Below are 16211 nucleotides of genomic sequence, written 5' to 3' on the forward strand. Positions count from 1 at the left end.
GTGACCAGATGCTCTGAAATTCTTCATAACCTGAACAAGACTGACCTACACTAGAATTGTTTTTATAGACCCTATAAGTTCTACAGATGACTTTATTTCTTAGGCAAATCACTGGGTGTGTTCCTTGAACTTCAATCCTCTTACCTGTACAATGGGGTCCACACAGCTCCCTTCTGGATAGCAGGTTCTCAGTCCTATGCCGAGGATGCCTGGCACAAGCCTGGACAGGGAGGGTTCCTTGTAACCGGGCTGCCCTCCTCTCACAGGGATGGGTGGGTATGGCATCTCTAGATGCACTGATGAAGGGCATTCAAATATGGCCATGAGTCACGCCCAGCTCCCCATGTACTGATGGGTAATGAAGGGTGTTCAAACATGGCCATGAGTCACGCCCAGCTCTCTGTCTCTAATCCTGTTATTTTTCCCTTTCATGCTAGAGTCTGTGAGGTGGAGTGTGAGCTGCGTTGTCATGGGAATATCTATGCTAGTTGACACTGCTCTTTGCAGGAGTGGATTGCCTGAAAGCACAGGCTTCCTTGGTCACTTAGGAAACCTTCTGAGTGATTGTAGCAAGGTGACAGTCCCATCTACATAGTGCCACCATGCCAGGAAGTGACAGCTCAGGAAAGGTACTTGGGTTGCCTGTGTGTCCTCTGTACCCCCAACTGTGCTATCCTATCTCCAGGGAGAAGCAGGCAGAGTAAGGAATGGTTTTGGTTCCAGTTTGCTCTGGGTGACACCCAGGTTGAGGGGAACATGCCAAACTGTGTTTTCGTTGGTTTGTTTAATGTGGGGTTGGGGGATAGATTTTTATGCAACATCAGAAAGGTTCACTCCAGTCTTTCCTCCATCTGCCAGAATGTTTGAGAAGGTCTAGAAGCAGGCATGAGGCATGGTTTTCTCTCCCTGGGAATCAAAGTATCTTGCTTGGTGTGTTTCACTGAATTTTCTGTGGTGCCATCCCTGGGGAACTGTTCTTTTATCTTCTTGGAAGATGGAGAGACTCTCTTATTTTCTTGGAAATCACAGAATTCTATGAAAGCTGGGTTGAGCTTGAATCTACCTGTAGAGCCAGGAAATAAAGTCTCTGGTCCTGGATCACTATGTCCTTCTAATTCCAGGAGGCATTAAACTGTGCAGTATACAGCCTCTGTGCCACGGTGGAAATCTGGGGAATCCACAGATGGTGGGGAGAGGGGTTGGGTCCCCATCCTGGGTAAAGCGAGGTGCATACATGGTCAGAGGCATACTCATATCACACAAATGCAGTGTGTCTGGCGGCCTTTCCCGTGGCTGCCTGGGCTCCTGGGTAGACCCCTGAATCTGGTCTTTGGGTCAGTTATTGTCTCTGTGTAGTTGGTCCCTAAGCTCCTCATGGCTCTAGTATTCAGAGCTGGGACCAGAGGGAGCAAACGCTGTGGGTAGTAGGGTAGAGACAGCATGTGGGTGTAGAAGATCCAGTCCCTATGGTTTGTGGACCAAGACTTCTTTCCCAAGAGTGCACAGCGCAGCTTATTAGGATGTTTGCAGCCTTTTAAACCTCCTGACTACCTATTACCACCAGGATACATAGATTTTATTCTAGCCCACAGTCTACCCCACCACCACCAGGTTCAGCGGTGCATGTTGTGTTCAGCATGCCTGCTGTATTTGGATGAAGGCATTTGGCATAGATCCAGGAATGTCTTGTGACCCTGTTTGGGGCTTCCTCTCCTTGACTACGACATAGTTTGTTTCTGCTGATCCAGAGAGCACATCTGGGCTGCTGTCTTCACTCATCTAACCAACATTCCTCAAAGGCTGCCTAGGCTCTGGATGATCCATGTGAAGTCTGACACAGCTAGTGGAGTAAGGTCGTGTCTTCAGAGGTTCCAGGAACAGGAAAAGGGAGGATTTGTGCACACACGCACGCACACGCATGCTCGCACAGACACACACACACACACACACACACAAAAGAGACAGAACTGCTACTGCTTTGTGGAGCAGAACAGAGAACATGGGAAACAGGTCATATCAGTGACATGCACTTAGACACACAGGGTTCTGACAGGTTGCCTTAGGACCAAAAGGGAGCAACTTGCCAAGATTACTGACTCAAACTAGTCTAAAGAGAGGCTTCTTCCCAAATCCAGTGTTTTCTTGCAATTGCTTCGTGAGCAGAGCTCTCAATCCTCTGTGGCTGGATGCTTCGGAGGAGGCATCTCAGGCCAGAGCAGCTACCTGCAGGAATCTCTGGCTGAGGCGACATCGTGTGGTTAGATGTGGAATTGCACCTTGGGGCTGTAATTCGTTTTTTTTTTGTTTGTTTTTTTTGTTTTTGTTTTTTTTTTGCCTCTGTTTGTTTTTCTCTTCTATTCTGCTTCTTCTACTTTTTGTCCCCTGTAGACCCAACTTTGCTGCTGGAGAGGCTGACTACCTATTCATTTGCCTCCTGGTGAAGCACTTTTTCAGGCCGGGTGACAAGTCACAGGAAACCCATGCTTTGGGGCACAGTCCTCAACAAGTCAGAGCCAGCTTTTCTTTATGTGTAAGTGGCTAGCCACAAGGAACACTCTTTTAGGAGTGAGCCTGTTCCAGACACGGCAGATACATAACCACCCTGTTGCGGTTGGACAACTTCTGCTGGGGTTATGGGCCCTTGGGGGAAGAAAGACAGAGGCTGGGCCTGCAGGGGCAGGCTGGGGCACTTAGGCCAAATCCTAGCTGTGTCTGTTCTCAGCTCATCCTTAGACATTCCACTCAGAACCTGTCCTCTCTTGATCTTACCTTCTGCTCCAGCATAGCTGTGAGATAAGCAGAGTGGGGTTTGTTTTCTGAGCAACGTTTAGTAGCTGGGCTGTGTGTGGCTCTAAGGGCGGTGGCACCTTGTTTCTTCAAGTCCTTACAACAACACTGTGAGAGAGAAACAGGTCAGACACAGCTTTAGAGGCAATCTGCCAGAGCAGCATGATCTTGATTCGTCCAGGCTGCACTGGAATCTGGTGTGTTCCTGTGACGCCACAGTGCCAATGCCTCTTCCCCAGTATTGTAGGGTAATCAAGAAGGTAATTGGGTTTTTGGTTTTGTTTGTTTCATTTTTTATTTTATTTATATGAGTATACCGTAGCTACCTTCAGACACACCAGAGGAAGGCATTGGATCTCGTTACAGATGGTTGTGAGCCACCATATGGTTGCTGGGAATTGAACTCAGGACCTCTGGAAGAGCAGTCAGTGCTCTTAACCACTGAGCCACCTCTCCAGCCCTTGTTTTGGTTCTTGGACACAGGGTCTCCTATAGACCAGGCTGACTTCAAATTCACTATATAAAATATATGAAAGATGACCTTGAGGGGGCTGGAGAGATGGTTAAGAGCAATGACTGCTCTTCCAGAGGTCCTGAGTTCAATTCCCAGCAACCCCATAGTGGCTCACAACCATCTGTAATGAGATCCGATGCCTTCTTCTGGTGTGTGTGAGGACAGCTACAGTACACTCATGTACATAAAGTAAATAAATCTTTTTTAAAATGACCTTGAACTTCTGATACCTTGACCTCTAATTATTGAAATCTCAATCATGCGTCACCTTGTCTGGTTTATGATGCTGGGAATGGAAGCCAAGGCTTCCTGCATGCTCTCCTGGCACTCTACTAGCTGAGCTACATCTCCAGCCCAGGGCTGCAGCCTTGTGTGGGGTCTCCTTGCTCATCCCTGACCTCCTGGGAACCAGCCTGGGTGTCTGTGCTGCTGAAGGTTTAAAGCTATTGCTCCTCTCTAGGTCCCCAGTGGTGACTAATCTAGAAGGTTCCTGCCTCTTGCTTCTAAACAGTCGGCTCAATGGGTTCCTTTTGGATTCTGTCTTTGCATTGGAAGGTGGTGGGAGAGCTCATGGAAGAGAGAAAGACAGATCCTCTGCATATTCACTTTCCCCAGGCCAGTGTTCCTGTGCATGCTATAGATATTCTAGAAACTTCTCTGGGTTATCCAGTACCCCCTTGAACCCAGGTCTTTGTGTGGAGAAGCTGTGGTCCACGGGAGACTGTAAAAAATGCTTGCCCTCTGTTGATGACCCATGTGTACACGTATGAGGTCCTGAGAAGCTCTGTTTCCTCCCTGACTGCAGGTTTCTTGAACTCCGGAAGCCCAGGCTCTGCAAGCTGCTCCGGGTCCTGGCCTTTGCCTACCCCTACACTTGGGACTCACTCCCCATCTTCTACAGGGTAAGGACATGGCCCTTCATCTCCTCCTCTCCTGTCAGCAGTGCCCAGGGGATGGTTTCCTGAGCTCTGAGGGAGTCATAACACCCTGGAGGGCCCTGGCAGGACCCATAGGAGTTGGGTTCTGTGGTTAGAGACAGTCTGAACACAGAGGTCCTAGGAAACAAACTGACTAAGGCCTTAGGAAGAACCACAGAGAACTGGGCAAGGCTTACAGTCTGGGGGTTGGTGAACATCAGAGCCAGCTGGGGGCGGGGGGCAGAGACCAATACATGCATGAACTCAGGACCTCTGGAAGAGCAGTCAGTGCTCTTAACCACTGAGCCACCTCTCCAGCCCGAACTTCCAATATTTTTGCCTTAGGGAGTGAATCCAAGCTTGAGTTACCAAGCTAGGCCAAATAGTGATCCTTTTTGATGATGCAGAAAGGCTTCCAAGTCTTTTTTTTTTTTAAGAGTTTTTTTCTATCACATTTGTAGTATCTGGTCTGCTTGTTGTGGCCATTTTGCCAGCTTGCCTTCTAAGCCTTGAAACCTTCATCATGAGCCTCAGTTCTGTATTGTAGCTGGGCATCTAGAGTCAGGTGCGAATAGGACTGTTCTACAATGCCTGCATTTTATCCTCTAGAAAGAGCAGCAATATCTAGTAGGGTTTTCTATCTCTCCCTCCCTCCCTCCCTCCCTCCCTCCCTCCTTCCCTCTGCCCCTCTCTTCCTCCTTCCCTCTCTCTCTCTCTGCTCATCTCTTCCTGTCCTCTTCCTTTCTGTTTCCCCTCATCCCCTCTGGAGTTCACCTTGCTGTGCTAAGAGGTGTGGCCTTGGCTTTTTCTCAAGACTTTGTTTTTTCAAACACCCGCAGCTCTTCCTGTTCCCAGGGGAGAGTTCAAGAAATGAAGCCATGTTGTACCACCAGAAGCACATGGTCATGACACTCCTGGCCTCTTTCTTGTACTCTGCTCACCTGCCAGAGCGACTGGCTCCAGGACGCTTTGACTACATTGGTGAGTTTGGCAGGGCAGGGGTGGGGGTGACTGTCTCAGCTGGAGTGGAAACATCTAGACGATGTGCATGTAGCCACATGGCAGGGGACCTGGAGAAGAGTGACCCCAGAGAGAGTCATCAGGCATAGGCTTTGGCGAGTGACAGGTACAGTGACCTACCTTATACCTTGATTGAAGCCATCTTTTGTGTGGCTACCACACTGTAGGGGACAGGGAGGAGGGGAACAGGTAGGCATTTCAGTGAGCAACCATCCCATTGGCACCTAGAGTCTGACTTCCCAGCATAACATGGACATGGGGGACAGACACAGGGAGGAAGAAGATGGGTTTGCAGGTGACACTGAAGGCAACAGGCAGCAGGCAGCTGTGCAGAGGAGAAAGTCTATTTTAAACATAGTGAGTGGAGGGCCTGGGGTCGTGTGGAGCTGTGGTTCCCAGCTGTATCTCTCACCAACACCAGCAGCAGAAGGGCCTGAGACTGCAACTTCTGGGCCCAACCTCAGACCTCCTGACCCAGGAACTCCAAAGCTGGGGTGAGGCCAGTACTCACAGAGGTGATGTGACTCTGTAGGGAGCCCAAGCCAACAGACTCAGGAGAGATGTCAGAGCACAGGGGCTCCTAGATGCTGCAGTGTTCCCTCCTTCTTTCTCTAGCGCACGATGGGGGAGGGGGCTTTCCCACCTGTCTCTGACACTGGCTGGTAGGAAGGCACCTGTGTTCATTACTTCTCTGTTGCTGTGACCATGAACTCAAGGGTTTATTTTGGATTATGCTTTGAGGGTACGACCTACCAGGAAAGGAAAGGAAAGGAAAGGAAAGGAAAGGAAAGGAAAGGAAAGGAAAGGAAAGGAAAGGAAAGGAAAGGAAAGGCGTGGTGGCACAGCATGAGGCAGCGGGTCGCACTGTGTCCACGCACTGTGTCCACAGTCAGGAAGCAGAGATGAACGCTGGTACTTGGCTCCCGTTTTTACATTCGGTCCAGGCCCCTGGCCCATGGAATGGCCGCTCTTCCCTTTTCAGTTAAACTATAGAAACTCTCATAGACATACACAGAGATCTGTCTCCTGGGTGTTTCTAGAGACTGTGAAATTGACAATATTAGCCACCGCAGCACCCTTGGGTGGCTTCTGTAGAGGGTGACAAGCCTTTGATCCTGGAGTTCCTTAACCTAGATACCATGAGAGTCACAAGGCCAGTTGGTATCCCCAGCACATCAAGTACCTAGGTCCCCACCAAGCCACCTTTGTCCCTGCCTGGAGCCTCCTTTCCATCTGCTTCAGAGATGGAGCCAGATGGCCTTTGTGTGATCTGATTAGAGTCTCCTTCTCTTTGTCCTATCAGAAGAGACTTCAGCTAGCAACACTCTGAGTGCTTATTCTACAGAGCAGTCAGAGGTCAGGAACGGGAGGCCCCAGGTCTCTGCCTACCCACTCCAACCCCACCTTAAGGAAGACAGAGCTGTGGATGAGGGGTTGGGGACCCAGGGGCAGGCAGGGGTGTAGCAAATACTGGTCATTCTGGCTTCTCCCCATTTTTTAGTCACTTCAATCCTGTCCTCTCAGGCCTAAAAGTACACAGCAGAAAAATGCCTTGGTAATAGGGAGGGTACTTGCCAGGCCTGGTTAGCCCTGCCCTACAGGAGGCCTGAGACTTGGTAAGTGGGATATTTGAAACCATTCTTCCTGCTGTGGCCCATTCAAATGCACCCATTGCTGGTGGCACATCCCTTGCTCATCTCTCTCATAGAAACAGGTTTAGTGGATGCAGTGGATCATGGTTCTGTGTTTGGCACTGTTCCACAGCTGCAGCAGAGGTCATGTGCCTGCATCACACACATATTTGGAGTTGGGCACCACCTGTGCTCTGAACTTGAGTAAGGTTGGTGCCACTTACTCACCTTCCTGGGACAGAGGCTGGGCGGGAGGAAAACAGCAGGCATGCTTGCCAATGTCCAACCATCCTGATTCAGCTCCTGCCTGAAAAGGAGGTGCGATGGCCAGGTGCCCCCTCCCCTACAGCAATGCTTGTTGAATACTTCTGAAGTGGGTTTTGTGGTACCATGGAGGACTTACTAACACATTTTTATTGCATGTTAGATTAATGTGTTTGTATATGCTGATGTGGGCATGTAGGGGTCAAAGGACAACAGAAACAGGTTCTTGCTTTCTACCATATGGGTTGAGGGTACTGAACTCCAGTTGTCAGGCCTGGTGGAAAGTGCCTTTGCCATCAAGTCTTCACACACACACACGCACACGCACACCTTTTTTATTTATTTTTTAGATAGGGTTTTAATGTGCGTGGATGTTGGTCTTAAACTCAATATGTAACTCAGACTGGGCTTGAACTCATGACCTTCCTATCTCTGCCTACAGAGTGCTGACATTACAGTACTGCATCTGGATATAGATGTCTAGTGGAGAAGCCTTATTTAACTGTCATGTTGTAATGGTTTGCTAGGCCTGCAGTTCCCACACACAAGGGAAGCACACTCAGAAGGCTGACAGTTGACAAGGAGGTCTCAGTGGGATGGTGTCTTCCTCCTCTTTCCTTGGCCTGTGGAGAAGGACCTTCTCATAGTCTTCATGGGATTCTTCCTCAGTGTAGATCCTGTCCATGCACAGTGGATTAGGGCCACCCCACTGACCTCACTGGAATTTAACTATCCCTCCAAAGATAGCCACTGGGTGGACTTCCACATATAAATGGCTCAGAGGTAAATGGCTCAGAGTCACAGTTCAGTCATGGAAAGTGCCATCTTCTTGTCCTGCCTTTTGTGTCCAAGTCTCTAACCCTGGACTCCTTTCTCATGACCCTGCCTACTCCTGTCCCTCCTGCTTGTGCTCCTATCCACCACTGTGGGGCTGGTGAGCTCAGGCCAGCATGGCATCCCAGAAGGAGAGCCCCTGGTCATGTCTCTGTTTAGCCAGAAGTTGAAACAAAGACACGTGAGAAGAGGCAGACAGAAAACTTGGCTGGCTGGTCCCATGCTGCTGACATCAGAGTTAGCACTGGGAGAGCAGGGGGCCCAAGAGTTTCCTTTGGAAAATGGGGTTGATGCAAAAATTGCTTTAGAAGAGGACTTTTGTTTATTTAGTCTTCATGGTTTTCTCATATTGATTTCTAAAAAATACAGTGTTAGTCAGGGTTCTCTAGAACAGAAGTTACACACACATATATATGAACTCAATATGCATATCTATGATATATGATTTACTAGATTGGGTTTAGGTAGTCCAACAATGCCTGGCAGCACGCTGGAGAGGCAGAGAAGCTGCTAGCTGTTCAGCTCACAGTTGGATGCACCAACAGTTCAAAACTAGGACTAGAGGCCTCATGGAACCCTGAGGAGTTGGTAGTAATCAGTCCATGCTGCAAGGGTGAAGAAGCTGGGGTCTGAAGGCAGGGGAGGATGGTGGCAGGAGCAAAAGATGTTCTTGCTGAGGAAGGAGGCAGGGGATACCACCTTTTCTGTTTCTTTTTCACTGTTCTTTGGAAGATGCCACTCAGAGGGCAGGTTTTCTTCCACAGTTAAGTCTCACTAAACACACACACACATACACACTCACAGATACACACATGAGGAGTAGTGCTGCTGCCTAGGATGACTCTAAAGCCAAACAAATTCATAATTAAGATCAGGTGCTGCCAGGCGGTGGTGGCGCACACCAGCACTTGGGAGGCAGAGGCAGGTGGATTTCTGAGTTCGAGGCCAGCCTGGTCTACAGAGTGAGTTCCAGGACAGCCAGGGCTACACAGAGAAACCCTGTCTCAAAAAACCAAAAAAAAAAAAAAAAAAAAAAAAATCAGGTGCCACAAGTATGTCTGACTATTTCTTATCTGGCTAATCAGAGCCTTGACTGGGGTCTCTCCTTCTAGGATGTCATTGCTGGACTGAGCTCACCAGCCCCACTGTGAAGTCACAATTCAGTACTGATTTCCACATCTAGGAACAGGCACACCTGCAGTCCCAGGGCTTTAAAGGCTGGAGGAACAGGACCACCATGCTAGTTAGTGAGTTCAAGGCTAGCCTGAGCTCCACAGCCAGAAACTTCTACAAGTAAAAACGGTGTTATAATACCTCCAGTAAATGTACCAAAGTGTAAATCCATTTGGATTATCTGACAAGCAGTGAGGATTCCAATATCTACCCCTGCCATGGCTTCACCTATTCTGAACATTTTTAAATTTAAAAATAATATGTGTAGCTGGGCATGGTGGCGCACGCCTTTAATCCCAGCACTTGGGAGGCAGAGGCAGGTGGATTTCTGAGTTCGAGGCCAGCCTGGTCTACAGAGTGAGTTCCAGGACGGCCAGGACTACACAGAGAAACCCTGTCTCGAAAAACAAAAAACAAACAAAAAAAAAAAAAAAAAAAAAAAAAGTGTGGGTGGAGGGGGGGTTGGTACATGTGTGCATGGTGCATGTGTGTGGATGTATGCATCTGTGTGCGTGTACATGTGTGTAGGTGTGTGTATGCATGTACATTTGCATTCTGAGGAAGATGGCAGGTCTCATGCTTTATCACTCTCTGCCTTGTTGCCTTAATATCTCATCAAACCTGGGGTTCAGCTGGCAAACAGTAAACCCCAGCAATCCTCCTGTCTCCACCCTCCATAGCACTGGAATTAGAGGCATGCATGGCCATGCCTGACATTTCATGTAAGTGCTAAGGATTTGAACTCAGGTCTTCATGTTTGCACAGCCAGCAGTCTTATACTCTGAGCCATCTCCCAGGTCCTTTCTAAGCACTTCTTACAGACCTGGTCTCAAAATATCAGTGAGGCCAAACAAACACAATCATACACAGGATCTCTTGGCTGGCTTTTTGCCTTCCCATGTTAGCACGCATAGCACAGCCTGTGTGCATATACCTTTTAACTGATGACTCCTTAGCACTTAATTTACATATATATGTGTGTACATATGGGTGTGCACAAGCCATGACATGCAGAGGTCAAAGGACAATAGTTGGACTGGCTACTCTCCTGAGGGTCCCCGGGGTGACGCTCAGATTATCAGGCTTGGCAGCAGGAGTCTTCACCCACTGAGGCGTTTCTCTGGTTCTGATTGGTAATCTTGATGGCCTTTTCTGTTTGTCACAGGCCACAGTCACCAGCTGTTTCACGTGTGCGTCATCCTGGCCACACACTTGCAGATGGAAGCCATCCTTCTGGACAAGACCCTGAGGAAGGAGTGGCTCTTGGCCACCTCCAGACCCTTCTCTTTGCCTCAGATAGCAGCGGCCATGATTCTGTGCATCATCTTCAGCCTCAGCAACATTATTTATTTCTCAGCTGCCCTGTATCGGACCCCTGAGCCTGAATTACATGAAAAGGAAACGTGATTTCAGAATGTGCCAGACTTCAGCGTTAAGTAGTTGGTGTGGTGCTGGCGGAGAGTGGCCAAAAGCATTCGTAGCAAATGATGTCTTGACATTTTTTAATGGGTTCATATCAAAAAAGGATTTTTTTGATATGAACTGGGCAGAGTTCTCTACACATGCACGGATTCTGTGTGTGTTCTGTAACAAGAAGCATGTGGGCATGAGTCCCGAATAAGGATAAATATTAAGTTTTAAACGTATTTAAAATGGGGTGTTTAGGGACTGGTGGTGTAGCCCAGTTGGTAAATACTTGCCTAGAATATACACAGTCCTGTTTTTCTTTATTTATTTTGGGTTGTTTGTTTGTTTGTTTGTTTGTTTGAGACAGGTTCTTACTATGTAGCTCAGCATGTCCTAAAATTTACTATGTAGACTGGGCTGGCTTTGAACTCACAGAGATGCGCCTGCCTCTGACTCCTGATTGCTGGGATTAAAGGCGTGTGCCACTACACTGAAGCCCTGGTTTTGATCCTCAGCACCGCAGAACTTGGTCCTGTGGCTCATGCCTATAATTCCAGCACCAGGGAGGCAGAATCAGAGGATCAGAAGTTTAAACCCATCCTTGGATACTTAGTGAGTTTGGGACCATCCTTGAATACATGAGATTGTATCTCTAAAAATATAGTTTTTAATTCTATTTAAACAGTCATATTAAGCATACTGCCCCACCTCTCTAGTTTTTATATTGATGTTTAAAAACAGAAGAGGCTACGTTTGGTGAATTTTGTATAGCTAAGCGTTTCCCCCAGATGAGTGAGATGGTTCAATGAGTTAAGAAGCTTGCTGCCAAGCCTGACAACAGGAGTTTGATCCCCGGGACCTGCTTCGAAGTATTCCACAGTACAGATAAGATGTGATGGCCTCTGGAGCTAAGTGATGTCATCCCAACTGTTAGGGCTCCCTGTCTCCTTTTCAAGCAATGGAGGAGCCGTCTTTGGAGATATCACATGTCTGACATTGTGTTGGCATGCCAGTATGCTGCCAGACTTGGTATTTATGCAGAGGGTGTTGACCTCACCAGTGGGACAGTCAAATGTCCTGTCGTCAACCTTTCCTGTGAAATAGAAACACAGGTAAGCTTGTGACATGCATTTCCTGGGGTAAACCAGGGGTTCTGCTTTTCTACATTAAATGTGGGTTTCTGTAGAGGAAATGTAGACAGGAGCATGTCCCCAGAATTCCAGCATAGGAGGGCAGGGCCAGATGCGGAAGACATTTGTGGTGTCTTTCATTTACAACTTGATCAAAGTTCCAGCAACTTGCCATCTACATGTGTGTCCCTGTTTTCTCTCCAGAGTCTTCCACTATTGATATTTTTAATTGGTTAAATGAAAATGAAGTCCCATGGGTTAAACCCTAGACTGAAAAGTAAGTAAAGCCAGGAGGCTTGAAGGGGACACTCTGGACATGTATGCTGATTTGAAAACCCCAGCATCTTGTATGCAGATGGAATGTGGTCAGCCAGCCTCCTGACTGCTGGGCCAGCCTCACAGTCAGGACTGTACCTTCCCTACCATGATGGATGCCAATGTGCCTTCTTAATGATAAGCCCAACTAAACCCCTTCTTAAAAAAATAAACAACAAAGACCCCTTCTTAAAAAATAAACAACAAAGGGCTACACAGAGAAACCCTGTCTCAAAAAAATAAAAAAATAAACAACAAAAAAACCAATAAGAACAACAAAAACCTCAAAGCCAACTCTGCTAAGGGCCATAGCCTTGTACAACAATCCCTTCAGCCTTACACAGAAATACTTGTGCAGGGACATCTAACCATGGCTGCCTGTCCATCCTTGGACCAACATTGTTGTTGATGCTTATAAACAAATACTGCTGTGTTCTTATACAACATAGCATCTTCCTCATTTTGCCTTAAAAATACTATCCTATAGGGGTGAAGATGGCAAGACATGCAAGCATCAAGGTGAGTTCAGCCCCTACACACACCATGGAAACTTAAGTGTGGCTGCATGTACCTGTAACTGCAGCTCTGGGGACAAAGATAGGCAGGAGCTGGGAGCTCACTGGCCAGGTATCCAAACAGAGCAGTTTAGTACAGTGAGAGGTCCTGTCTCAGCAAGGTGGGAAAGTAACGGAGGTAGACATTCTGACATTAGCCTCTGGTCCTATGTGCATCAGCTCGAGTGGGTGTGTCCAGGCACACTCACCCCTGCCTAGACTCTGAATGTGCACTTCATTTATCAGCACGAGTGCAGCTATTACAGTGCTGTTCTAGAATAATTTGTTATCTTTGGAGAAACTCTGTTATTTAGGCTCATGATACCAAACATGGAAATCCCTTGTTTGTTGCATTTGTAATTAAAGTTCAGCGTTTTATAGTGTTTTGGGGGAGTTCAGAAATGCTGATACAAAACAAATTTTAACAGAAGCCCTCCAGCCCCTGATCTGCACCTGGTAATGACTTTGGGGGGCTGTCCATCACAATGCTGCATCCTCTTTGCTGACTCTAGAATACCCTCTGTCCTACACTATAACACACCCTCTAGGATTAAGCAGCTCAGCCATGCCAGTGACCTTGCCAGCAGCCCACAGCCTCACTCTCTAATGACAAGGACCAATATATTTTGGATGTGAGTGGTCAAAAATAAAGTTTCATTATTTTATTATCAGTTACCTTCCCCTGGAAAGGAACAGTAAGTGATATAATTATATAAGGTGTTAAATTTCTGATACATTAATTGAAAACTGCCTAACAAATTTTGTTCTTTAGCAACAATCTGACAGTATCAGTGGCATCCCCATCTACTGCCCATTCCCACAGCCCCAATTTTATAGTGTGTGTGTGGGGAGATATAAAGTTGGGCTGGGCGTGTGGCTCAGTTAGTAGAGTTTTTGCTTGGCGTGCTTATAGCCCTGGGCTTTGATACTAAGCACTGCATAAACTGGGCATGGTGTAAAGAGGTCAGCTCAGGAACTTTGAAAAGGAAAGGCTGATTAACATTCGTTAGACCACAGGAGAGGAAATCCACCTGCGGGTGGAGAAGGCCCAGGGCACACAGACACATTCCACAAGACAGACTATCCCTTGCCACCTACAGACAAGGGAAGTCCTTGCCACCTCATTCCCTAAAGACCAATCAGTTTAAAAAGTCACATGGTTCTGCCAATCACATTGTGCCTAATGGCTGCTGCCATAAAAACTATATAAAAACTGGCCAAACGGGCTGCCCGGGGTTGCCGCCTCTCCTTCAGGTGCAGTATGACCTCAACTCATTGGAACAATGAATTCCTCTTGCTTTTTGCATTGATTCCCAGCTCCCCTTGGTTCACTAAGGGGGTCCCCAGTAAGCTAAGGCTCACCAGAGTTTTACAGCTGTACATGCCTGTGATCCCAGCATTTGGGGTATGGGGACAGGAGGATCAGGCCATGTTTAGCTCCTTAGTGAATTCGAGGCCAGTCTGAGATTCATTAGGTAATTAATAGTGACCATTCTAGTTCAGTGGTCCTCAACTGGGGACTCAAATGACCTCTTACAGGGGTTCCCCAAGACCATTGGAAAAACAATACCAAAAACAGTAGGTGCAGGACTGGCACTCTGGAAAAGAGATGTGGGAGGGAATCCTTCTAGGCCTGCCTTTGTGGGCCTACTGCTGGCTGGGCAGATAAGTAGGAACAAAAAGAATCTCTGCCAAGGGAACAGACCTAGGGAGCTGGGAGAAAGGTAGCCCAGAGAATTGCATGGCCACTTTGATAAGCTCATAGCTATGGGGAGGCTTCAAGGGGCCACAGGAGCCAGACTGGCTGACAAGTAGTGGGCAGACATGTTGGGCCTTGGGGCCAGCAAGAGTTGTCTTACTGGAAGAGGAGTCAGGCCAGTCCTTCCAGAAATATCCAAGGTCACTCTGGAAGACAAAGATGAATTCTGAATTCACTCTGATTTTTCTCCCAGTCGACTGCCCCAGGGCTTTCCTGAGCTGCTCTGTAAGTGTATGAGTGCATGGAGTTGGGTGATAAAGCACCTCAGGCAGGCAATTATCAGCTGCTATCTTGTCTAAGCATCGGCTTTCTAGATCTGGCTCTGCTTCGGCCTCCTTGAAGAGATGAAAAGGAGCTCAAAGATGCCTTAGTTCACCCTGTCTAACTTTGTCCAATTGTGAAAATGAACCCAGAGAGGCCTAAGCATGCTGACATATAAGATGCAAGGGGGAGAAGGGCTGGATACTGGCTATTCAGACAAGTCCTCTGGTGATCCCCCACCTGATGCTGAGAATGGAACCTGGGACCCTATGCATAGAATTCACCCAGTGCAAAACTTAAACTCACCATGAGAGAGAGAGAGAGAGAGAGAGAGAGAGAGAGAGAGAGAGAGAGAGAGAGAGAGATCCTGGGGATCAAACTCAGGCTTAGAGTCAGGCATCCTTACTGGCTTATCCAGCTCACTAGCTCCAATCCTTCTTTTTAAAAGAAAAAACAAAAACATAATTTAGGATTCAGAAATATACTGCAAAATGTTAGAAACATTTCCAGTTCCTAGCCCCTTCTGCAGTAGTGGGAGATTTGCTCTCAACAGCCAGTTAGCCAGGATGTATTTTCTGACTTGCTCAGTCCTTGAATGTGGGGCATGTTTCACACTTACTAAGCCATGTCAGGGTGAGAAATGGTGTCATTAGAACTTTGCTCTGTCTCAGTTTACTTTTGTCTGAAATAGTCTAATTGTCTAAGCCACCAGTGCTGCAGGAGATGTTTAAATTGGCTGCATCCAATTTGGCTTTCTTTTTTCTTTTGGTTTTTTTTTTTTCGAGACAGGGTTTCTCTGTGTAGCCCTGGCTGTTCTGGAACTCACTCTGTAGACCAGGCTGGCCTCGAACTCAGAAATCTGCCTGTCTCTGCCTCCCACGTGCTGGGATTAAAGGCGTGCACCACCACTGCCTGGCCAATTTGGCTTTTCTTAATCAGCCTCCATGTTCCCAACTAGCCTAGGCCTGCAGCCACGAGCAGGTACCTGTGTGGCTCCTCATCCTCCTACATCTCTCTCTCTCTCTCTCTCTCTCTCTCTCCAGCTCCTCCTCTCCCTCCTCCTTTTCTTCTCCTTACTCCTCCCACCTTAGCTCCTCCCAACTTGCAGGGAAAATTTCCCGCTACACACCAGTTCTTAATCTGTTGCTTTTGATCCCTTTAGGGGGTCAAACAACCCTTTCACAGGGATTACCTAAGACCATTGGAAAACAAATATTTACATTATGATTCATAACAATAGCAAAATTCCAGTTATAAAGTATCAATGAAAATAAGTTTATGTCTGGGGGTCACCACAACATGAGGAACATGTTGCAGCATTTGGAAGGTTGAGAACCACTGCTCTAAGCAACCTAAACTACTGGGATAATTACTTCTACTTTCTCTGTATGCTATTCATTTGAAATGTGGCTTACAAGTCTATATTTATTCCATGTGGGTTTATTATACAGGCCCATCTACCTGATCTTGTTTCAGGAGCACATAAAAGATAAATACCTACCCTTCCACACTGTACAGAAGCCTAGGAACCCGAAACAGTCAGGTGTGTGGAATGAGGTCAAAGTTACAGAATGGCCCTTTCTCCATTTTATCTCTTCTCACACCTGAACTTCAGTGGTTGCTCTTCATTGGCATTTATAGGCTT

The 16211-nt window shown here is 47.4% G+C and overlaps 1 protein-coding gene and 1 long non-coding RNA gene across 9 annotated transcripts in view; one reads left to right on the forward strand and one right to left on the reverse strand.

Annotated features, from left to right (window-relative positions):
- The window catches only part of Paqr5 (progestin and adipoQ receptor family member 5), a 71671-nt gene extending 58679 nt beyond the window's left edge, over positions 1-12992 (forward strand). For 7 of the 8 annotated variants that reach the window (XM_076925347.1, XM_076925346.1, XM_076925348.1 and 4 more), the window contains 3 exons: positions 4107-4203; positions 5058-5199; positions 10306-12931. In XM_076925347.1, coding sequence (XP_076781462.1) covers positions 4107-4203; positions 5058-5199; positions 10306-10547 — 481 coding nt within the window. In that variant the 3' untranslated portion in view covers positions 10548-12931. Of the gene's footprint in view, positions 1-4106; positions 4204-5057; positions 5200-10305 lie in introns of all 8 variants that reach the window. The other variant, XM_076925351.1, reaches the window with a different exon arrangement.
- On the reverse strand, positions 75-4125 carry LOC143439263 (uncharacterized). The gene is made up of 2 exons (XR_013107580.1): positions 2770-4125; positions 75-1840 (listed from the first exon to the last, which is right to left on the reverse strand). It is a non-coding gene; the product is annotated as an uncharacterized LOC143439263 (long non-coding RNA).
- Positions 12993-16211: the final 3219 nt, after the last annotated feature.

Source organism: Arvicanthis niloticus, chromosome 26, assembly GCF_011762505.2.
Source record: "Arvicanthis niloticus isolate mArvNil1 chromosome 26, mArvNil1.pat.X, whole genome shotgun sequence".
NCBI classification, from domain to species: domain Eukaryota; kingdom Metazoa; phylum Chordata; class Mammalia; order Rodentia; family Muridae; genus Arvicanthis; species Arvicanthis niloticus.